This window comes from Channa argus, chromosome 24, assembly GCF_033026475.1.
Source record: "Channa argus isolate prfri chromosome 24, Channa argus male v1.0, whole genome shotgun sequence".
NCBI lineage: Eukaryota > Metazoa > Chordata > Actinopteri > Anabantiformes > Channidae > Channa > Channa argus.
The window spans coordinates 2,896,803-2,921,904 of NC_090220.1; the positions used below are offsets into that span (position 1 = coordinate 2,896,803).

At 40.6% G+C, this 25,102-nt stretch overlaps 1 protein-coding gene across 3 annotated transcripts; it reads right to left on the bottom strand.

Moving 5' to 3' along the window:
* Positions 1-1,929: 1,929 nt before the first annotated feature.
* Positions 1,930-24,717, bottom strand: ksr1a (kinase suppressor of ras 1a). 3 transcript variants are annotated; one of them, XM_067494482.1, is made up of 21 exons: positions 24,180-24,717; positions 16,077-16,217; positions 12,201-12,348; positions 11,609-12,098; positions 10,573-10,742; positions 10,163-10,232; positions 9,963-10,046; positions 9,685-9,746; positions 9,472-9,581; positions 8,931-9,099; positions 8,550-8,591; positions 8,139-8,187; positions 7,964-8,027; positions 6,805-7,089; positions 6,505-6,701; positions 6,284-6,380; positions 5,791-5,924; positions 5,317-5,448; positions 5,079-5,214; positions 4,761-4,894; positions 1,930-3,609 (listed from the first exon to the last, which is right to left on the bottom strand). In XM_067494482.1, exons 1-21 carry the CDS (start codon positions 24,390-24,392, stop codon positions 3,603-3,605), a joined length of 2,934 nt encoding a protein of 977 aa, XP_067350583.1. In that variant the 5' UTR covers positions 24,393-24,717; the 3' UTR covers positions 1,930-3,602. The 3 variants fall into 3 exon arrangements, with proteins under 3 accessions (XP_067350583.1, XP_067350585.1, XP_067350584.1); XM_067494484.1 differs by lacking the exon at positions 24,180-24,717 and adding an exon at positions 21,865-22,155; XM_067494483.1 differs by lacking the exon at positions 8,550-8,591 and having other exon boundaries at positions 24,180-24,716.
* Between the last annotated feature and the right edge of the window lie 385 nt (positions 24,718-25,102).

Below are 25,102 nucleotides of genomic sequence, written 5' to 3' on the forward strand. Positions count from 1 at the left end.
ATGCCATAGTAACCTCCCGCACTGTTTCATAACCAAATTGTGGTGAATTGTGGTGATTAATAATCATTCTGTTTTAAACAGGATTGTGCTTTAATAAACACTCGTCACATCAAAATGAAAACGGAAACCACCAACTACTTGTCAATTGTTTTGATTGACATTCTGGAAAGAAAAGACATTTTGTTCCTGGTCTCCCACTGAGGGACATGGTTTCTCCTCACCAAATGCTGGTCATGTGATCTAGTACCAGTCGGAGCCTACAAGAGGATACAAGGTCCTTTCTTTTCTGTTGGATTGGTACCAGAAATTGTTCCCTTTAATCAAAGTCATGGTACAGATGAGGCCTTAGTGATAACAGGTTTCAAAGAGTTAATGTCAGCAATATTTCTCATTTCTTTGACAGCTCTAAGTGCATCCAATTATACATTCTTTGACAGAGTCACTCACTAAAAAACTACATAAGTCGAAAGCTGAAAAAAAAAAACAAGTCCTGCAGTTTCTTAAAGCTGACATTCTACAGCACTGCCTACATACCAACATTCAGTACTTTCCTTCTATGAATCCATAGTTTTACTATGGATGTGGATGAATAAAATGTCATTTCAGATTCGAACAGTTAATACTGTCAAGTGTTTTCCATTTTTCATCAGCAAAAAAAAACCAAAAAAAAAAAAAACCTGCTAATTATCCAGCTTAGTCCTTCGAAAAGCACACAGTCACCTTTTGATTTCTCACAATTCATTCTGGAGCATCTTTGAAGATTTAAACCAGCCAAGTCATAAGGTCAAGTGGTGCAAAGGTTTAGGAGCTCATTTTCCCACGAGCTAATTGAGTTATTCTAAGAGAAGAGATGACTCCTTGACACCTGAATATTGCATTCTACATAAACATAAAAAGGGATAAGAGGTTACAAAAAGATCTACTCAGCCTTCACGTTCAATGTGCTTACTTACAAAAAAAGCAGCACTGCATCAGAATTACGGTTGGACCAACGAGGGCTTTTTGTTGGGTCTTTATGCCATCTAGAGCCCAACAGGGATTTTGATTTTCAACCCCTGCCTTAAAAGACACTGAGGGTTCATTATCAACAATATGAAGAGTAGATACACACAACTTTCTTACTTTTGAGTTTTCTATTCTTTTTGCAAGGGCCTGGCAGGTAAAGAAAGATCTTGCCTTCCCCCACTTTGGGTTTTTAACCTGCATCATCAACCTCATTTAACTACTATGCTGATGATCACACCGCCGGGGAAAAAAAGAATACGGTTATAAATGAACACAATTTGGCTTCCACATACAATTTCTAAGCATGTTTTACACAAGCTTTTCCAGTTTAACAAACAGGTGAATAAATTCACATTTGCTTAATTTATTGGTTTTACAAAAGGTGATCGATTTGATTTTCCCTTTCATTTCGGTTGTTAGAATATAATGCCATCATAAGTTATAAAATTCTTTTGTTTCTTTTTACTACAGAGATGTGTTAAAATAGTAAGTCAAATGTTTTATAGAAGTAAAGCAAAACACTTCATCGCCTATTTCATAAAAATTATTTTCCTTTTATTTATACTACCCAAAAATAAAGGTATGAGTGGAATCATGGTCTCTATCCAGATCAAAGAGCCAATAATAAAGCAACTGAAATTTGACATTTTAATACTTTTTTTTTTTAAAAAAAATCTAATCTTAGTATTCATACATCAATAAACTACAAATATTTATGGATGAGCAGATGGATTTTCTCTGCAGGGAAGACCCTAAGGAAGCTATTGGCAAAATTAAATTAATTAGACACATTTGTTTCCTTTTTCAGATCTGCATTTTCCAAGTTTTTGGCTATTGTTATTCAAACTTCATACTGTCAAAGTCAATAATTATAAAATAAAAGTATCTGCTCTGTTGTTACATGACAAGCCTCATTTTATTGTCTCCCATGGATGAAAACATAAACTGTGTGTACAGAATGGTCACATGCAATACAAAAATATGAATTTTTACAGTAACATAAAAAACATGTATTGGCCCATTCTAAAAAAAAAAAAAAAACAAAAGAAAAAAAAAAATGTACAGCTTTTATACAGTATTTTATACATGGAAAAAAATATAAATATATATATGCATCTGTATTAGCCATAGCAGTACCTAAAATGTTGTGATGAACTGTACATATAAAACGTTTTTACAAATATTAGAAGAATCATGTTAACTTGCTATACATTAAATAATGTATATACACTACATACCAATGGATTTGCAACACAACATTTATTACAGTCTTTCACAAAAAAAAAAAAAACCTATGTATTCCAAGACCGTAAGCTCACTGAGTCGCATGTGCACTCACACGACACAGAAATACGAGCACACCAACTGAAGTCAGCAATCACAAAGAATGTGCAAAAGCACACAAGAGGTAATGTTTTAGGAAGATGGGACACTTTCGTGCCAGGTTCCTGATTTATCTTTTTTGCGCGAAATAAATCAACTTCTTAAAACAATGACCTTTCGAAGATACTCATTCATATAAAGTGCACTTACACTCCCATGGATGGACACTAATGAAGTCTTTAATTATATATAGCCAGCATTATTCTATTCCCATGTGGATTGTGAATGATGAAGGGAATATTTCACCTGTTTTATTTGATTTGAACTGTTGCTTAGCACACAGTCTTCATCGGTGTCCTCTTTTCAAATGCGTCCAATAAGCAGTGAATTTACCAGATTATACTCCATAAAGACAACATACAATTGAGCATATTACATTGTCCAAGCATCTGAGACCCTCCCAAAGAATAAAACACTGCAAATACAACTATTTAAAACCAAACTAAACACCAACCAACCAAAAAATAAAAACTCATGATTATTTGTTCTCGTGTTGACAAAGTGCATATTGTGTCTAGACATCGCAGCACATGCCATCACACGACTGTTAATAAAACTGAGGGTAAGGAGCAGAGAGGCAGTTGACTCAAGAATATCACTCAAACAGCCTGTCAAACGTGTGTCAATCCCTCAGGAAAAACAGATGAATGAAGCGGTCCATTTTGGTAGCAGAGTCTAGTTCATGCCGAGCAGTGTGTGTGTGTGTGTGTGTGTGTGTGTGTGTGTGTGTGTGTGTGTGTGTGTGTGTGTATTTCAGATAGAAAAAGAGCCATGTGATCAGGGCCCCGGTGTGAAAGACCAGGTCACAGCAGCACAGAAAAAGTGAGCAGGCTGAGGACAGGGCAGCCATCAGCAGGCACAGACCACAGCACACCAGTCAGTCTTAGCACAGACACCACAAGCCAGTTATTCACAAGCCTCGAAGTCCTGAGCAACATTACAGAACGAAACAAATTTTAAAAAAAAACTAAACTAAAAAAAAGGCAGAGATATTAGATGAAAGGGGGGACGAAAGTAGAGCCCCCCCTCCCCCCGATTCCCACCACACCTTAGTCCACTGATCCTTTCCCCCCCAACAAGAAAATGCAATGGTTAGGCAGAGTCTGTTTCAGGCAGAGGCAACGCTTTGATCAATCCTGTAACGGTTAAGGATTCAGGAACATGCAAGGCAGACCCAGGCTTTGTTTTGCATTGCTTATGTTTCAGAGTGACTGCTACAACCTAGATTAGAAAAGAGAATAAGAAAAGAGAGAAAAGAGCAAAGGTAAACACAAACGTTAGATGGTTAGTGAAAGTGTAACAGGCTTCCAGCGAAGAAAGCATAATTTGAAAAGCAGCAAGATATAGATACAAACAGGTAGATTAGTTAAATGACTCTCACTTAGGCTTTGGAAGTAATTATTAATAACATGTTATGTCCTAGCAGGCGTCTTTAAGTGATTTGTCTTGCTTTAAGGAAAACCTGTCTGGCTAAAGAAAATTATGATTTAACCATAGAGGATTCACAGTGATGCCTGTGGCCCTTTTGTTTTATTTTAAAAGTCAAGATGCTGGAAATGAGGCAGTGGTTGCGAATTTTAAGCAAGAAGCAGAGAAGAAGTAAGAAAAATGGCATGAAAGTGAAGCTGCAATGAAGCCATGTGAGTAAATGGGTGTGTTAAAGCTGTGTGATCGCGGAAAGACGATACTTGTTTGGAAAAGAGGAGGATGACACCTTTGATGTAGAAATGAACCAAAAAAGTGAAGTAAAAACTAAACAAAAGATCAAACTTTGTTCTCTGTATTTTTAGGTTGAAATCTTTTCATGACTGTGTATTTTGCATGTTTTTATCTCAATTTACCAATTAGTTTGCTCTTCCTGACAGCCTCATTTAAAAAAGTGGAAATTGTGATGACAAACAATCCGATTCTGCTCACATAACAAATTTCTACATGTACATCTACGTATGATATGTATGAATGGCCGACCGTTATACCACATTTTACCCCTAAAATAAATGATGCTTCACAGTTCACATTTTTATAAACAGTATAGACAAAGTTCACATTACTTTTCAGAACAGGCCACAGCAGTCGACAAGATCTATAGTATGCTATGGTGCAGAGACCGAGTGCATCCGAATCATGTGTGATGAACAGAAATGATAAAATACTTCAAACCTATTCAAACAAATATGAATTCCACAGAAAAAAAAAAACAAAAAACTGTGACCCAAGGCTGAGAAAAAAAATAAAAAATAAAAAATCAGTAGTTACAGTAGTATCACTGACAAGCCATTGTACCAGCAGAAAGTTTAAAAAGAGGATTTATAGATTGGTTTATGTTTTCACTTGTCCAGTGTCTTCACCATCCTTTGTTTCTAGATACCTACTCTGCAGACTTCCAGAAATGTCCAGGGTGGGACAACCTACGATTGAGTTTGGGCAGTTTCTCCAGCATGTCAGCCAGCTGGGTAAAGGTCGGCCTCTCTCTCAGATCGTACGCCCAGCAGGCAGACAGGATCTCCTGGCGAGACAAATCACAGAGTCACGCGCTTACTGGCCTGTGCACTATGAGTCATAATCAATTTAGAAAGTTGTGCAAGATTAAGATATGATCTGCATCACTAGAGCATGGTTTTATATTTGGCACAAGCAGAATATAAAAAGGTATTTTTCTGAAAGACTGATACACTTGGGTATCGACTCACAGTGACCTCCTTGCCCAGGCTGATCTCCGCCAGGACCTTCTTTATGCCCTCCCCGCTTCCCACCTGCCAGATGGTAGCTTCCACATGTTGGTTGGTGATTGGCCAGTCCCTAGCTTGAAGCTCATACCAAATGGTGCTTAAAGGGGCAAAGCAACAGTACAATTAGGTATTTGTGAGTCAGGTGTACAGTAAGAGAATTGTGTGTGTTAGGGGAGACATGCAAGTGTGCAGAGCTTACCCAAAGGCATACACATCTGCTGCTGTGGAAAAAGGAAGGCGGTCTTCATTGTTACCCGGGCTCATCTTGCGCACAATCTCTGGTGCGAGATAACAAATCCAGCCGTGTGGAAGTTTCAGTTTATTCTCACGCCTGTGGAAAAAAGGTAAACATATTTCAGCAACTAATCAAATGGAGTGGAAAATCTGAGAGGGAAGAAGCATTAACTAGAGTGGAAAATGCATTAACTGAATCTAGTCCATCTTCAGCTCCGACAAAGAATGTGCTGGATATGATTCTGATTTTAAAACTAGACTCACTACTTAATAAAAAAACAAAAAAAAACAAAAAAACAACATGAGCCGGACAGGAGCCACTGTGGACCACAGCAGTTGTTACAAATCACTGGACCTCCCCAGGCAACAGTAGTATATAGTGTGAACAGCACTTTTGCTGAGGTTGTGTTTTTAGGGTCTCTCGAGTGTCATTTCTCACCTCCCCTCCTGAACAACTCCAGAGATTCCAAACAGCCCAAAGTCTGTGATCACCACCTTATTAGTATCATGAAAAACGTTCTTTGACTTCAAATCCTTGTGAACGATGCCTTTGGCGTGCAGATAGCCCATTCCCTGTAAAGACACGCAGTGACAGTCAGTGAAGTGATGTAATACAGGCTCTACTGGTAATTCAGTGTTTAGCTCCTTGTTCCTTGAATTGTTATGGACCTCGAGTCTTTATGCAGTTACTAATAATCAATTCTTTATCATTTTTTAAATGCAGCAACCATGCACCAGATAGATAATTTAGTTGAAATGAAAATTAAATCACACAGAACAAAATGAACCATATATTCCTAAATAGAAAAGTAGTAAATAGCTGTTTAAAAACATCCATAAAACAGCACATTTATTATCTCTTACCCTGGTCCTGGTCCTACAAAATCAAATGAATAAGAGTGCTTTGAAAAGACAAAAGAAAAATAAGGTACCTTCACAATCTCCTGGGCGATTTGTCTTGTCTTATTAATATCCAACGTGTTTTTGGCATCTCTAACAACTGAATACAGTGTCCTCCCTTTACAGAAACTAAAGAAAAGAGAAGATAGATGACAATTCAAGATTAAGGCTTCAATCAGGGTTAAAATAAAAAAAAATAAATAAATAAATTAAAAAATCCCTTTAGAGCCATGTTTGATATTTCTGCTCTCACCTAGTAATGATGGCTAGGTGGGGTGGTGCCATGCAGGCCCCCATGAAGAGGACCACGTTCTCGTGTCGGGTCTGTCTGTAGTTCATCACCTCCTTTTTAAACAGTTTCAGGTGGTCTTGGTTGTTCCCATCGATTTCGAGAAGTCGGATAGCTACCTCGCCATGCCACCGACCCTTATGCACTTTGCCCCAGCGGCCCTGTATGTACCGAAAAAAAAAAAAAAAACCCACACACCTTCAGCAAAAGTGCCAGTTTACAATAGAATACATATACCACTAGCATCTCTTTGAGCTTTCTTACCTTTCCAATGAGTTCTCCGAGGTCCAGCTGCTCAAAAGGGATATCCCACTCCTGTAGGTACACACTGGTTTGACTCGCTTTGCGGGAGATGGGGCCCTTCCACTGGTTCCCCCGAGAGCTGGGCAGATCATCGAGCTCGTCACCTTCCAGCTCACCGTCTGAGCCCATGTTCATCCTGAGCCCTTCGCCGTCATCCTCATCTTCTTCCTCATTCCCCCCCTCTTCATCATTGTCCTCCTCTGCTTCTGGGTCATCAGATTCAACGTCAATTTCCTCCTCCCGTTCCTACAAGAGTGCAGCGATTAGGTATCGTTTTATCATCATTGAAAAAAATGTTGAAGCGTGGGTATCAACAGAGGATGAGCCAGTCAAAAAAAATAAAAAATAATTTTACTCTTGCTCTTCAGTATATTCTGTAAAATGTGAGCTGGCATCTACTTATAATACCATCGTGTCAGGAACCCTCTCTGGTTCAAATTAATATCAGCCCCAATGTCATCACAGCCTGGCTGTAAAAAAACAAATGTCAGAGGAGCTATTGTTTCTGTTTAATAGCAGGCCAAAATTATTTACAAGACACCTGTCACTAGACAACTTTAATGACTCGAATAATTGCTAGCATCCAGTTGTAGAACTAAATTAAAAAAAAAAAAGTACTCAATAAACATATTTGATCTACTGCCCTTTTGAGTCCAATAGAGTTTGAGAGAAAATGAGTTTGACCCATCACGCTGCCTTGACAGCGTGTTTTTGCACCATAGCAAACGTTCATTGAAATGTTCTATTAACTGTCTTGAATTAACACCATCAGACTATTTCACATCGATACAGTTAAAATCTGAATCTCTCCTCCTTTTCTATCAAACTTTGATGAAAAATCCATTTCAGAAATCTAATGCTGTAGCTTAAGCAAAAAAAATTATATATATATATATATATATATATATATATATATATATATATATATATATATATATATATATATATATATATATATATATATATATATATATATATATATATATATATATATATATATATATATATATATATATATATATATATATATATATATATATATATATATATATATATATATATATATATATATATATACACACACACATACACACACACACAGTATATATTGCAACATTACCTCTTCATGTTCATCTTCTACCAGTTCACCATGTGTGTTATCTGTTGATTGCTCTATCACATTGCTGTGATACAGAGGACAGATGGGTGGTAAAATTTGTTTAAAATTTAAATCTAATCAACAATTTTGTAATTTTTGAAACTGAACATTATTGTTTTAATTAAACATTTCTTACACAAGGTCATGAAGGACTTCACAGTGCAAAGTAGCAGGACTGGGGACATCTGTAAAAAAAAAAAAAAAAAAAATAATAATGTGGTTAAGGAAGGAATAAGTAGCAGGAAGATGCTTATCCCTCATAAATTTTGGCCTTTTTCCTGTAGAAAATCGTAAAGGCGCCACCACCTTCAGAACATGAGCGTGCATGCATCTCCCCACTAGCTCCAGCAGATGGTGCCAAAAGGCCAGTTTTTGTAAACATGCAACCCTAACGCTGGCTAACACCAAAAGACAGTCACAGTGACTGCTTCAACCCTGAAAGCAAACATGCAGAGGACAGAGAGAGCTGCAGGGAATTTAAGAGTTTGGAGCGTGGGATGAAAAGACAACAACAATGCAGGATCACACTTAGGGAGCATCAACTCACCAGGGAAGATAAACTGCTGTCTGTGCTGAAAGTAACAGGCAGCTTTTGTAAAAATAAATAAAAGAAAAGAAAACAAGAGAGAAGGAAAGGCCGACAAGTATGGCAGGGAGAGAGATTGTTAGAGAAGCTTTGAATTAACAGGTGTTGATAAAAGCACAGTTATTCTTCAGTATTACTTTCAGAGGAGAGAAGGGATCAGCAGTGTGCAAAAGGTCTATAATTTCACTGTAATAGTTCAAGGGGGTAAAAACGTATATAAGACAAAGATCTTCACAGTACAATACTAACGGGCACATTTCAGCTTATGTGCAGTTTTTGTGCTTTGTATCCATTTGTGCTGTGTTTTGAAGCTACCTAGCTAACTACTATATGAAAGCTTACCTGGGAAGTTGAAACGGCTGTCCCTGTGACCTTTGGGAGAGGGATTGGGTGGTGGAGTTGCACTGGGGGGATTGCTTTGCTGGAAGGGCGCTGGGGAGGAAGGTGTGGACGAGGTTGTGGAAGATGGATTGCTGCTGGAATCCAGCTGGTTCAGCATTGGAGGATGATCCTGGTGAGTCAGAGACACACTTAAACAACATGAATCAGGGCTGATGGGGGGATGCTCATATATTATTTAATTTGACTTTTAGACCTGCTAGACTTCAAACAAAAAAAAAAAAACCCACAATCTATAAAAACAAAGACACAATGCACAATGTGATCAGGGAGCTATGAGCAACAGGAACTAGTAGGGGATTGTGGCTGCATTTCCATTTTGTGCCAAAGAAAAGGCTCTAGGCTGGTACTTCAGTAGCACTTCCATCGTACTAGACAGAGCATCATATTAATTATTCGACAATGGGTCAGTGCTGAACACTATTAATGACTATAAATAGTGATACAGTGCATGGTAATGCAGAAATCCTCAGTCTTGTTTTACCTTTTTTGTAATGGCCTTTGGTAGTGTGCCAAACTGTGGCGCTTCAGGTGGCCGGTCCACAGGGTTGTTTATATCAGATGGAACAGACTCTGTCCTCCGAATTTTGGCAACTACAAGAGAAATTGATGGTATCACAATGTATAAAAATGAACACGATGAATGCAAAATACACTGCATTTGTGAAGTGCAGATTGAGAACACAACAGAACTCACTAGGTATAAAAGAGATTCTGCACGATGGAGCTTCCTTTGTGCATTTGTTGTGGCACTTTAATCTGCACGGAAAGAAGGCAAGAACATGAGAGACCAGGTACGGACACATGCCATCTAGAAGACACTTCAAGTCCTGAGATTCAATGTTTGGTTCTGAATTCCTAAATCACATGTGAGCCCAAATTAAGCTATTATAGAACGTTCTCATCCTACTGTTGAAAGTCCAAATCACTAAATCACCTCCTGCTGATTTAAAAGCCCTTTAAATAGAAACTCACCGACAGTGTTTGCACTTAACCCCAAACATCATGTTCTTCTGGCACACCTGACACGTCTGAGACAGCCAAGACCTGGTCGAAAACCTACGCCAACATACGAGAATTAAAATGGTTTTTATTATATCATAATTAACTAGCACGTTTGGAAATAGAGACATACACTTAGGATCAAAGATATTGGGTGTGAAAGAATGATCTACCTGTGTGTAACTGCTAGGCCTATGTCTCTCCTCACTGCTTGTGGGGAGCTGCGATGCACTGCTACATTGTCTTGCCATGGAGGGGGAGAAGTAAAGTGGTAAGTATGGGAGAAGTGTTAAGGAGAAGATTGGGTTAAGTCAAGAAAGGCTGATCTACTTAAATGATTATCACCTATGGAGTAAAACCGAGTGTTGGAGATTTTGATTTTTGCTTTAGGACAGAATCAATTTAGAAAAGTCACATTGGACAAACACTCAAATCAAAAAAGCAGCTTCTTCAGTTGACCAAACAGACTGAAGAAGCTGCTTGTATGAGTAGCCAAACTTTTCCAACCAACTACAAAGAAGTCCAGTTGACAAATCAAACACATATTGACCAAATTGGTATGATATAAATATGCATGACTCACTCTTAATGGTGCTGTGCTCTTCCATGAGGGTGGGCGTGCCAGGCAGGGTATAAGGTGCTGTGGTGGCAGCTGGGGTGCGTGCAGACACAGCAGGGTACCGTGAAGGCGATTCCTCACACCCATTCCCGTTGACTTGCATATTCAGGAACAACTTATTCTTTTTAACACACCTAGGAAAGAGAAAGTGCTGTGATAGCCATAGTGTGGAGAGAGGCATGTTGGAGCAGCTAAATGAAACACAGGACAGCCAGGGTGACATCCTTAACACGTTGAAGTCACATGTACTCAAGCACTAAGCAGTGCCCGTTTGGTGACACACACACACACACGGGAAAACAATCTTTCCATTTATCTTATCAGCCATCAGACCTGTGACCTGGATAAACCAATGTAGTTTTCTGGCTATGAATTAGAAGCATTGGATCCATGTCTGTATTTACTTCTGCTTCTGCCAGTAACCCCCCCACCCCACAAAGCTTCTCATAAACATGCAGGATATTAAGGAAAATGTGGCTTGTTTGTGTATGTGCATCCAATCACAATAGTGAAAGAGAAATGAGCGAGAGAGAGATTGTGTGTGTGTCTTGCCACCTCTGAGCATTAGCCCTAGGAAATACTTCCTGTTTTCATATGACTCATAATCTCTGGGAATTTGTGTGAGGATTAGCTCATCCAGTCAGAGCAAAGGAGCAACAGGCAGGATGTGAAAGGATGTGGAAAAGAGAGCGAGACAGCTTGAAAATGTGAAGCCCTGCTAATGTCCTGACATAAAACCAGTGTTCAATAACCGTATCGCCTGTAACTGCTGTATCATAAACTAAATAAAAAGTAAATTTCTATATATTCAATTTGATTTGGTTACAGTACACAGTTTGTTCACATTGTGTTAAAGACCGGCAACGAAACATTGCGTCTAAACTCATCTTACCAACAGTAAAAAAACAAAAAGGACATAATTTCAGTTTTTCCTTTTCCAGCAGTCATTTGTACATCTGCTTACAGCCAATCTGAGTAACGATGTGATCGGAACACCTACTTGTTGGTTGGCGGGTCTTCAATGCGGTTGCCTAGTTGGGACTCGTGACTTTTGCTGCGGGTCAGGGCGATGTTAGGAAAAAGGTGCAGCACTTTGCGGGATGGGGGGGGAGGGGTGCACGGGGGCTTCAATCGGTGACGCCTCTTTGAAGGTGGAGTTATGGGTGGAGTGGCTGTGTGTCCGTGGAGACGAGCTGTGCGAGCTAAGGACATGGGGAATGGATCTGTATGGGGGTTTTCACTGTGAATGAATGATGCCAGTGACTCAGGTGTGGGTGCTGCCGACACTGAGCCCGAGCGGGGATGAGGAAAAGTAGCACAGGGTGTGGATGGGGTGGAATGGATGGCAGATGGACGGGCTAGAGGCGATGGACTGTGAGGCCGGAGTGGAGTCCCCAAACTGGTTATCTGGTCTGCAGTCAAAAGAGAGCCGCTGTCCCTCCTGGTGGGCTCCGATAGCCAGGGACCACCGTCCTCCCTCAGTTCACCTCCTGGACAGGTCACAGCACAGACAAAAACACTAGCTGAAACCCAACAAGTAACCAATGTGATTCATTTAGTCATGGAGGCTCCCATGGAGCAGCCACACACACCTGATTCAGTGGCACTCTTCAGACAGGAGAGGGCAGCACTGAGTCTGGCACATTCTTCAGAACTGGATCCTAGTCTTCTCATTGTGTCCCTCACCTGAACACCTGTCATCTGCACTAAGGCATCAAGGGACAACTTCGTTTCCACTGCCTGCAGAGGACAAAAATGATGCAAAGACAAGGTTAACATTCAATATCTACACAAGAGCAAACACACCAGTCTCGGCAGGAAGCTGTACAACAAGAGATACAATTATTACAGTGTACCAATAGAATCATTGCTTCATTAGCCCCCTTAAGTTCTGTGTCTAAACTACAGCTGCACCAAGTGTGGACATACACTATATTGCCAAAAATATTCGCTCACCTGCCTTTAGACCCATATGAACTTTAGTGACATCCCATTCTTAATCCATAGGGTTTAATGTGACGTGACCCTTTGCAGCTATAACAGCTTCAGCTCTTCTGGGAAGACTTTCCACCAGGTTTAGGAGTGTGTTTATGAAATACATAATACACAGTCTTTGCTCTAATTCATCCCCAAGGTGTTCTATTGGGTTGAGGTCAGGACTCGGTGCAGGCCAGTCAAGCTCTTCCACACCAAACTCACTCATCCATGTCTTTATGCACCTTGCTTTGTGCACCTGAATTCACTTGTTTGGATGGGTGAGTGTGTAAGTGTAAGTGAGCTGATCAGTTGTCACAGGGGAGAACAAATTCCGCTTGGAGTCGTTTATGCATCATCAAAAATAAATACATAAAATAAGAGAGACTTCCAACATGGTAGTGTTCTCATTATCATTAGCCTGTAAGAGGCTGAAAGACAGCATTATGTTATGGTCAACATTTCATATCATACACCTTCCACTTATCTGACTGTGAAGATTGCACATTAAGAGTTTTCTATGACTATATAAATAAAAATTACTTTTTGGGCCAAAATCTGCAGCGGTCACAAACAACAAGTCTCAAGCTTAAACTATGATTTAATCAGTGTCTAGTCAATTGAATGTTTCTTATTTCAATTTTATTTTATTCGGCTGCAGTGACCACTGTACTGTATACTGCTGCCTTTTTTAAAATTCGGAATAGCTGGAGACCAAGGACTGATAAGTTAGTGACACTATATGGCCAGAGACCTTCAAATATGAGGCACTGCACTAATGTTTTGACAATAGGCAAAAATGGCAGCACAAACAACAAGGATTTATGCATCACACACGGAAATAGGACTTCATGCCAGTGACTGGGAGTTTAGGATGTTTTTCATTTTTTGTGGACATGGGAAGTACTCAGCTGCTTATCAGTCAGGTTAAACCCTTGCTCTGAGAGGGCAAACACTGATCAGAAAACTAGAGCAACCACCCACACTTATTGCTACACAGTAACCAAAAAGAAGCGCACACACACACACACACACACACACACACACACACGGAAGAGTGATGTGATATTCAGAAGTGTCTGGGCCCTATGCTCACCTCCCACCTCCTCACTTATAATAACATTACAATTTTAGCACCATGCATGATTGCTGTACTGAACCTTTCTAGATAGAATATTACTGCTCAGGACTGCTACGTATATGTACACAGCAATTAGCAAAATTGCTGAGGAATTTACAAAATAGTCCATGTGGATTTTAAGTTATTAGAGGTGTATTACACATGGCACAAGACGTAAGACACTTACATGCTCACATTGCAATGAAAGATGTGACACGGAAAAGTAAAGGTTAAGATTCAGAAGTGAGACCTTGACTCAGGCAATATGGTTTACGGTTTAGGGAGGTTTCAGGTTTCAATATACGCTGACTCAGCAGAGGCAAAACGCTAAACAGTTCAAAGAAAGACACCTATACCTATATTTCAGAAATCGTCCAACAGGTGTCACATGCTTGTATAACATTATGCAATGCCTTGATGTCACTGCCAACTACAGTGTGTGAGCAGGTAGGTTAAAGTCCAGTGGAAAGAGGTACTAAAAACAATTAGAAAGGTTTTTAGACTCTCATTACATGGCCCAGCTTGCATAGTATGTGAGGTCATGCAGCATAGAAATCCCAATGTTTGGTCTAATCGGCTAGTCAATATGACAGCTTTACCTACATCCCCAATGAAGTACAAGACACAAAAGAGTTCCTCACTAAGCAATTAAAAAGAAAAAAAAACAAAACAACAACAACAACTATTTCTATAGGTTTAACCTGAAACACCAACAAAGCCCTGAGCATGACAGATATGAATAAAGATAAGCCAAATAATCAGATATGTTAAGAGGCTGTGAAACTAAAGAAAAAAAAAAAAAAAAAAAAAGCATGCACAAGATTTAGAGATATTAAATATTAACAAGTGCAGAAACATTTAAAATAAGCAGGCCACAGTTAGGTCATAAAATAAAGATAAACAGACATACAGCAGAGGGATTACAACAGTTTACAGCAGTACAGGAAGAGGAGCCAGTGCAAGGAAAGAAAATTACAACAAAAATTGACAAACAAATCGTGTGGTGGAATGTCAGTTGCACTAAAGTTGCGAAATACGGAAATTATGCATTTGATTTATTTTACTATGATGGATACGAGCACTTAGTTATAGCAGAGTTATAGTAATAAGAGTAAACATTACCGAGAAGACCGGCACTGCTAATGCTGTAGCTTCCTTATGCAAATACATAGTCAGTATTGCATTTAGCTCCATTTGCTTGTGTTAAGAGTGGAACTCATATCTCACATGTTAGGACATGATAAATTAGACCCAGAAATAAAAGAAACGACACATAGTAGCTTCCTCATTATCGAAAGTGAACTAGCAGCAGAAATTGTGGAATGTTTTGATTAATAGATTTCTAATTCAAAAACAAGGGTAATGATAAAAATGAACTTTCCAGCAGAAAATCTCTGTCTGGACCCGGCCACCCCCACTCCCACCCCCACTCCCACCCCGCTGCACAGAGAGGTCAGAGCAAGCTAAAGATTAGCTGGTTGGAGTCAAGTCAAGTATCACTGAGCAGGGTGTTGACCCACACATATTAAACATTTACTGAACTCATCTGAAAGTAATTTTTTATTTTTTTATAAAAACCACCACTGGCAACCTGGCCACGATACTTCAGGCGTCACACATCACATCATTCTCATAGATTGCCTGAGGTAGACTCATCTTTGGCTCCTCTCCAACCCATTCCAATTGTCCTCCATGTTCATGTTTAAACAAGTCAGTCAGCTCAAGATATTCAGGGGAAATAATTACTTGAAGGCCTTGAAGTGCAAAAGGCAGCTCTGCTCACACTTATAAAAGACTTCCAAGGTTACTTTAAAGGTTTAAATTCAGTTGAAACTAACCTGAAAAAATGAAAGACAAGAATAAAGCCTGACTCATGTACATCTAATACTGATGCAATTATCAAGAAATATTCAACTCCATTAAAGATAAAATCCTGCAACAGTCTCCGTTCAACTATGTGAGGCCATCGGCATCTGTAGCTTGAAATTCCTCATACTGTGTATTTGTACACAACACACCCTACTCTAACTAAAATGACAATAGAATGGAAACTATGCCAACAGGTGCTTAAATAAGGACATGTATATCTTATAGCAGCTGTAACAGGTGATTGCCGTAGTTGCCGTACTAGTCACATGTTTGATGCATGCATGAAACAATCAGTTCAAATTCATACTTGCTGCAGCTGTTTGCGTATGATCATAAACATGACTATGGCTGACCTTTATTTTGATGATCAATGCCAAGTACTCCTCTGGACATGTCAGTGCGGACCGCATACACATACTAAATACACATTGAAGAAAAAAAAAAAAGTCACCCATTCCACAGAGGGCGAGACGTTCTGACATTCACACAAGAAAGCGTAACCTACCTCGATAAGATCGGGCCTCAGGTTGATGGTGCGTAGCCAGTCTCGTAAGCGCGGGTAGCTGTCCAGGGCCTCGGGCCTCTCTGTCTCTGGTACTTTCTTTTTGCACTGCAGCTGTTTACAGATGTATTTCATCAGCTTTACCTGCAGGGAGCAATAGAGAACACAGAGTCAATGGGAGGGGCAGGTTAGACGGGAGACACTTCGTTTGCTAGAGGCTGCACATAGAGCTGAAGAACAGGGTTTCAGCATGCAGGGCATCTGTCACACCTCTGTACTGGTGGGGGATTGTTTTTAGAAACAGTGACATGACAGAAATCATGCAGTACACAGGATGTACAATGTATAATTTTAGATCTTCTACAAAATGTATTATTTGAACCATTAAGAGCATTACTTTTGCTGCTTCAACAAAAGAGGCAGCCAATCAAATAACAAATGACTATATACTTTCCAACAACAAATACTTTTTTGATAACAATAATGGAAACTCTAAAACAAGACTGCTTGCCCCCCCCCTCCCCTCCATTCTAAACTCCTTGCATCTGTGGTAATAATCCCAGCGTTTGTTTAACCTAATTTCCCAGTGCCCCCAGTGCACAAGACAGTTAATTAGATATACACAGCTATTATTATACAAAGGAACAATGAGGTGGTCATCTAATGGAGCATCTGTGGTGCTGGCACAGCAAACAAGTGTACTTGGAACATGCAAGCGGCTTTGTGACATCAAAATTCTCCCCGACAGAAGAAAAGTACGTAGCATATGACCCAGGTACTGTACTGTTGTCAAAGCAGCCTGAGCTTCAATACAATCAACCAAAGAGTATGACCACCAAAAATAAATTCATAAATAAATCTATCGTCTTAAGGTTGTCAATACGTGCCTGGACTGACGCAAAAACGATGAGGACAAAACTTCTTTACTTCCACTCCACGTTATCCTAAGATCCTCCCCAGTCCTTCCACATCTCTCCGCTGATCAAATTAATTTGAGACTTTACGCCAACGCTTTCCAAGCCATTGTCAATTGCAGTGATCCTGTGTGTAAGTATTACAATGAACACCATAGTATTGGTTTCAGCAGCCAGCTCAGCCATATAGTGTGTCTCCTTATCTCATGCTCTATCTTTAAGAGTCCATTACAGCAGGCAGCACCTTCAGATGAGCTGTGCAACACCCACCATCTCCCAACCAGCTGCACACCTCTCGAGTGCCTGACACGAGTGCGTGTCTTTCTCTGCTTATTCAACTTTCTCCATGACACATCCACTCTGCAGAAAACTCATACAGGAGTGGTAATCTCAGACAGTGTGGCCTTGGGATGTAAAAAGGCTGCTTCGTGGCAGTTAACAAAACCATCTTGACTGCAGGCCAGAGCAGTGAAAGAAGAGAGACAGAGATAAATGCTCCGTGTACACTCTGACAGCTGCTATTCTGCTCTAGCAGTTGCTTGTCAATTGCACTGAGAGCATTATAAAACAACAAAACAGCTTGAACCAGTCAATGTAAACTAATAAAAAAGGTATCCAAACATTACAAGTAGGGATGATATTGTAAAAAGCCTCACTGGTAATTTACTGTGCTCTCGTCAGATGTCTGGATTTAGGGATTTTGGAGAAGTGGCACAAGCACAGTAAACAAACAGCATGAGGCCTTTACTCAATGTGGCCAATGAGACAGTCTCTTGCTTTACCTCCACATACACTAGTGCAGTCCTGTGACGTCAGGTTACCTAGCAACCTCTCTTCTGAGCTGTCAGCAACATTACAGTGGGATTTTCCCATACATGTGAAATGCAGATACAATACATTGACATATAAATGTCATCTTGTATCTCCACAGGACAGGAAGTGCAGGGGCTCCAAACATTACCAACAGTTCATCTAAAGTCCTGCAGAGAGAATTCACTTCACCTATTATCAGGTTAAATAAATAAAGTAGTCAGGATTCCAAAAAAAAATAAATAAATAAAATAAAAAGTCCCCCAAATTCCTCCCTGATATCACTAATTTGTGAATTTGTGTTGGAGTGAAGTCTGGCATGTCAATAAACCAAAGATAACAACAGACCCCTAGCATATTATTTTTGGTGCCAAGTGGAGAAAGCAGTGTTTGACGTGCGGCCTGGACATGGGAGGAGGGGGTGGGGGAGGAATGGCGTCAGAACCCCACCTGTCAGCAGAGCTAAACAACACCATGGCAACGGGCTAATGCTGAGTGACAGCCGGTATGTCAAGCACCACAGAGGGGAGAGGAGTCCCGGCTCCTCCCAGCGGCCTGCCTGACACAGCAGACCAATCCCTGCAATCCAATCACTTTCTCTTGCTGACACAGTCACTTTAGTGCACCTGCCAAGGATAGCGTTCTGTGTCTGAGAAGTGAGCAACAGCACTATTCCAGAAAATGATGATTGTACACGAAGGTCAGTTTACTTCTCTCATACTACATTGCACACGTTTCTTGTTGTCAGAATATTAGCACACTTTATTTTGAAACAAAGCACCAGATTGTGACTCTCCAAAGTCCCTGGCAGGCATCAATGAGAGAAATCCAATCTGAGAAAAATACATCTGTACAGAGTATTATAACACCCAGCCGCAAAGTGACAAAGTGCTTTTTTTTGTAGCTCTAAATCTCCTATGGCTTGAAATGTGGCAGCTGCAGCCAGTGTAACATGCAACGTTGAATGTGAAAGGAGCTCGGAGATAATGCAAATGTAATGCAAATATCAGTGTTGCTTTCAAGGACACGTTTCACAATCATGCAAGTAAACCAAGGAGAGTTGACCAATGTTGTATGGCTGACCTGAAATCTAACCTATACAAAAACACAGTGGAGTCAGGCAGATGAACTTGGTGGAGGGCACTGGACATACATAGTTTGCTGCCCCTCCTCCATTTTTATCATTAGTAGAGCGAGCTACCCCGGCACGGAGAGGGGGGTTGAGGAAGTGATAATATGGCCTCAAACTCTAAGATTGTGCAAAGTTGCTGTGTGTTTCTGTAGCCTTGTTTAGGCACACACACACACACACACACACACACACACGTGTTTCTGACAGACGACCATAGGGAGAATTTCAATATCCTAAATCTTATTTAGAAACAGATTATTTTGCACATCCTGGTTTAATGCAAAATGTTAACAAAATTTAAATTCAGGTTTTTTTTTTTTTTATCCAAAAGCACATCCAAAACAATAATTCGAGCACATTGCGTATATAGCTATAGTTCAACACACCACTTCCTTCTGCTTCGAGGCTAGCACAGGCAAATCGCCCCCTTTGCCACTAAAGTACAGCAAACCTCAAAATTACACCATGTAATGCAACTCATCCTGACTAAGTTTAAGAATAGATCAAGGCCTGCCTACACGGTTCAACTATCCTGATTTCCACATCATGCTGTCCATCCTTACTGACCCCCCTCCCCAAAAAAGGAAACAAAGACAGGGTCACTGTTGCTACAATCAGTAAAGTTGTGTTTCCTCTTAACCCTCATGTGAGTGACACTCTCCATTGTCTTCTTCTAGCCCCCCCCCTTACAAACACACGCAGCATTTGTCATGTCACAAGAAGCAGCGCAGCCGATTGGCTTTGATTCTCTCCTCCCCTTTCCTCCATGCTCTCCCCTTTATGCACAGGCTCTTTGCGCGTCATTTGATTTTCTTATTTAACAACCAACCCTGAAAATGCGTAGGAAGAAAGATTTCTAAATATAGATGCAGCTACAACAGCTCGCACCATGAGTGCACAGCAAACTCTTCAACACCATGAGGAGACAAAACAGAGTGACGCGTTGCTGTTTGCTGAGCATTACAGAGAGAAGGGATGACAAATATTAAATTGTGCATCGTCTGTGTGTTAACATCTTCAGCAATAAATAAGATTCTTACACCAATTTACACTTTTCAGTTTCTGTAAAATAGCACAGAAGCAACACACTTTAGCTCTACAATATTCATTAGGTGTTTTTAAGTTAATCTACTGCAAGTGCCTTGTTGATGCTGACGGACCTGGACCAGGTTTTAAACCAGACAAGCTACTGAGGTTGTGTAAGAGGATACGATAATGCAAAGTCAGGAATACATAAAGAGTTTCAGGAAAAGTAACGCAGAGGAAGCATGGGAGGCAGACAGAGACCAGGCTGAGTGGGATTAACATGTGAACAAGTGAAGTACCAGTTAGCACTCCATTTGAGAGGCCAGTATCATTTTCCTCTCACTGGCAAGGCAAAAAAATAAAAAATAAAAAAAAAACACACACAGTTCAAGTGGAATAATAAAGCTCTCTCAATGAGAGAATAAAGTGAGTTCAAGCCTCTCTTGATTGCACTCCAGTCCGATATGGGAGCGATACCCATTTGCGCCACAAGTGTGGCAACCACTCCAACCTTGTACAGTTCGCTCAAATTCATCATATCAAGTGGCCTAAAGCTTTAGTAGTAATGACATCCATCATGTTAGAGAGGTCTACACATGATCACCTCCACACTGACATGGAAGCTGCAAGACTAGTGTAGTTGCTAGAATTTCAAGAAGATGCCAAGCCATCTGAAGCATTCACACTGCTCAGGCTTTTTGGGATAGTTTGGGTCTTAAATACAGCACGGGACATAGTAAACGAAACTAGGAGTTAATATAGAGACCGAATCTACGGTGTGGTCCAAAATCCACAATCAACTCCTGAATCTGTCAACTTTACGTTTAAGAGGAATGTGACATGTGAAATCTAAAGGAGGGGTAAAGCAAGAAGTGAAAACATACACTTAAGTCAAGATGTGGTTTCAAAATAGTATGCCAGTAAAAATATAGGAAGTAACACTGCTGATCAAGACAGTTCTCCATGCCCTGCCAACTCCACGCAAAAGACATCAAGATCAGGCTTCTTGGCAATCTTTAGTTTTTGTCTCAGTATTTGAACATCATGAAGAGTGGATTGCTAATCACCAACTAATTTGAAACCCATTTTTATCAATTTAAGCTCTTTTATGTTTAAACTTCAACAACTGAATACTAAACTAGAGCACCTGCTAAAGAAAGTTCTAGTGTTTTCCCCTTTATTAACATATTTAGTGGTCCCTTCTCTGTAGTCCCCCTCACAGGGTGATCAAAGATCAGGGACAACTGAAGAACAGCAACTGTGAAACTGTCACACTTCGGTTTAAAATGTCAAAAAGTGTTATATAAGTACAGCACAAAGGAAAATCAGTAAAGATGACGTGAAACGTAATTAGGCATTGTTAAAAACCCCTGCAGATTGTGTGCCACCTCTGTTTAGAGACACCACCCCAAAAAAAAAAAAAAAAAAAAATTCCAAAAAGCATGGCATCATCACCACATGACAAGTTTAGAAACAACTAATGCCGAAGGGCTGAAGTGAAAATTAAAAAAGAAAAAGGAACAATCATGACGTCTTTAAATGAATCAACATGCCGCTGACACATACTGAGGCCTACACCCAATTATCAGTCAGTTCAGAGAAAGTTTCCAAAAGATTTGACTTGAGCTGTGCTCTACAATGTCGCTAATCATGCATCTCCAAACAAGAAAGGACATTTTCAGTCACAGTTTCTCTTTGCTTCAGACAGTAAAACGGCCAAATAGCTTTGCCTGTTTACGCAAGTTACACATGCATGTAAAGTAAATCTGCCCTCTGAATTTATGCCGACTATAAACAGTTTAACCACTGAGGCAAAATGAAAGTTATAATCAGGTAAATAAAGAATGGATTGACACAACACTGGGGCCTGTGTTTAGATGTATCATAAACCAGAAAGTGTCTACTGTACCTCTTCCGAACGCAGCGACTAAGAGCCAGTGAGCAACGATCGAGATTGTCATCACTACACAGTGAGGTCTCCACTGCAGAAGCTGGAAGTAGATCTGTGTCAGCTAAAAAAAAAACCAAAAAAAAAAAAACCAAAACAGTTGTTTCGATCCTCTGCTCGCAATGGATAAGGATCCTGAACTTTGCTAAACCACAAAGCAGAAAATCTGTTGATTTAACCAGAGTCAGTATTTGCACTTCTGACTTTCAGGGATTGCCCCCTTTTAACGGCCTCACAACCACAGGAAGACCGTTTAGCCTTCAAGAAACATGTGTGACCAGCACGGCCTGCCCATTGTCACGCAGAACAATGCCGGAGCAAAATGCATCTACACGACAGCGTACCTCAGGAAGTACCTTGCTAGATCACGTCCTGTCCCACGCACTGACAAGGTGTGCATGGCAACAGTTGAGAAGACTCAGAGGAGGGTATACTGTTAAAGTCACTTGACATTTCTTTGTACAAACCATTCAAGCAGATGTTTTTAACCAGTTAAGACATTTTCCATTTTCCCTCATTATGTCACCATCTTTCCATTTCAGTTAATAAGTATTCAAATAATATCAGGCTTCTTTATCAAAGTCTGTGAAAATGTGTTGCCACACAGTAGCTTTCCAAGTTGCACTTGTTGCCTGCCAGCCAACAAAGGAGCAACCAAATTATTTTGTAGACATTTCTATTATCAAAAAACGTGAACTGAATAAACTGCTAGACGAAAAAAAAAAAAAAAAGGACTGATTTGTTATCGCTACCTTCTCCTAATATCACTCTCAGCACAGTTTGACACTATGACAACAAGTATAAACAGTTTGAAGAATGAAAAATTCTGTTTCTGTCTGACCTGCTGTGCCAAACAGTTTGGGAGTAGCAACAGACACTTTGCAACTTTTTAACTAAATAATGTTCTGCCGTCACGTGACATCATAATCGTCACTTGGAAGGCTACTGCACTGCAGTATGGCTGAAACTAAACACTCCTACCTTTCTGGAACATTAGTTTTAAGGGGCAACTGCACAATTGTCCACAGGGTGTCCAGTTATACAGAAATAAAACTAACATGGATAATTGATAGCCTCTAGCCAATCGGGATTGAATATTCCTTTTATCCAAAGTATATTGCTTGAATAAACCATGAGCCACAAAACCCATCAGTATGTCTGGAGCCAACAAGAAGATACTCTAATCTACTTGCTAGAAGTTCACATTTGCAGCATTAAAGTTTACTCAACTGCTCCACACAACTCGCCACACAAACCACCAGTTCCCATCACCCTCTTCAGCAGAAGCAGGGCCTGCTGCCCCCCTCACAGTGTTGTTACCAACAATGTGAGGCTGTACTTTCCATGACACGATTGTGTCACAGACACATCATTTATGGCAGGTCTGAGGTACAACTGACCTCTGTGAAAAAGACGATTTCACATAGCAATTATATGAAGGTGAATGATAAGAATTATGATTTTAAAACCTAAAAAAAAAAAGGTATCAAGTGTCATGTTGGGCAAGCATTTTCCAATCTGCATCTGAATTTTATAAAAACAATAACATAGAAAGTCTTATTTGCATCCCATGCTGATGCATGCACGCATGCATGCATATGCTACCAGGCAAGTCTTCTTCCAGTACGACAACGAGGCCCTTACAAAGCCGCGGCGTTTGCGCACAACGACGTCAAGTCACGCCAACACGACTGAACTGAACTCAATCTGCATCCAGATGCAGCGGGTGCACAGACCTCTGCTCGCTTACGGTGGGGGAAAACACATGGAACACGTCGTGCATTTCGCTTTGTGTTTGCCTTACAGGCCTAAAACTGCACAGACACGAAATCCCGTTCAGAACGGGGCACAAGCCCAGGAACCGAATTAATAGCAGCATCAGATTATTGAATGTGTGCCATTAGGCCAGGCAGATTTCAGCTGCACAGCACGCTGCTGTGAACTATCCGAGGGGCTCCTGACAAACATTTCCACAGAAAGAGGTCACACAAATAAGTGGACCAGGCATCGCTGGGAATTTGCTAATATTTTACACAAACACACACACACACAATGACGCCCGCGGTACAAGCGAAAACGTGTTTATATCAGAGCAGTTCACCTCCACACAGAGACCCTGTAGCTCAGCGAGGCTCTGTGACGGGGCGCCGCGCTCGCTCGCAGCCAATATTCAGCCTATATGGGGCGGACGTAGCATTAAGGGCTTCATGACTCCGCAATTTACACCGCTTCCTTACGAAAGGACGGGACACTGACATAACTGAAAAGCTCGTTACCTCTAAAGTGCGTATTTCTTGTTGTGTGAGGTCGTTGGACGCGGCGCATTTGGTCCGTAGCCCCTGTAAACTGGAGATGGAGATATCAATCATATTCTGGATGAGTTCGCATTGATGTAGTGCGGCCATCGCTGCGCCACTTCCATTACTATCCCTCTCCGGCTGCTCATCGCTCTCGACCATCTTCCCACCTTTAGCAGACACACTATCCATTCCTCAGCATTGGGCACGGCTGGCAGGGTTGGACTCAAACTGTTACGCGCAAATAAAACATGCAGCCGTCCAGCGACGCAGCGACCTATTGTGGAAGTTAGCTGACAGCAAATGTCGCCAGCTTGCAATCCGGATAAAGGGGAATAAAAACTCAATAATTTTTTAAGTATCAAAACTAGAACCTCGACGGTAACCCCGGTAGTGAAGCGGTCTTCAGACCAGTAAAAGCTCGGCTGGGGTTTTCAGTCCGTTCTGTCTACCGACGAGTGGATACTCCACCGACAGCTCTGGCAGAGGCTTTCACCGTCTGTCAGCTGTTGGGAACATCATGGGGCGCGGTGCATTGTGGGAGATGAAGTCATATCGCTTACAACAACTGCACGCCACGCTACATTCACTCAAACTCCCCCGTCCGCTCATGCGCGTTTATATACACACACACACACACACACACACAGAATTTGGTTTGTACAATTAACACAGCAACTTTATTCCTTTTGCACCGGAAAGGATTCCACCTGTATATACAAAGCCAAAAAAAAAAAAAAAAAAGAACAGGAAAGGCACAGGTTGCTTATTGTTAGTAAGACAAATAAAGGCTGTTCCGGTTTGGACTAGGCTCTTCAAAGTACATTTTCACAAGCCACAAATCACACAAATAATAAAACTAATAAAACTAATGGGGAGTTACCTATAGCTGCTGCAGTTTA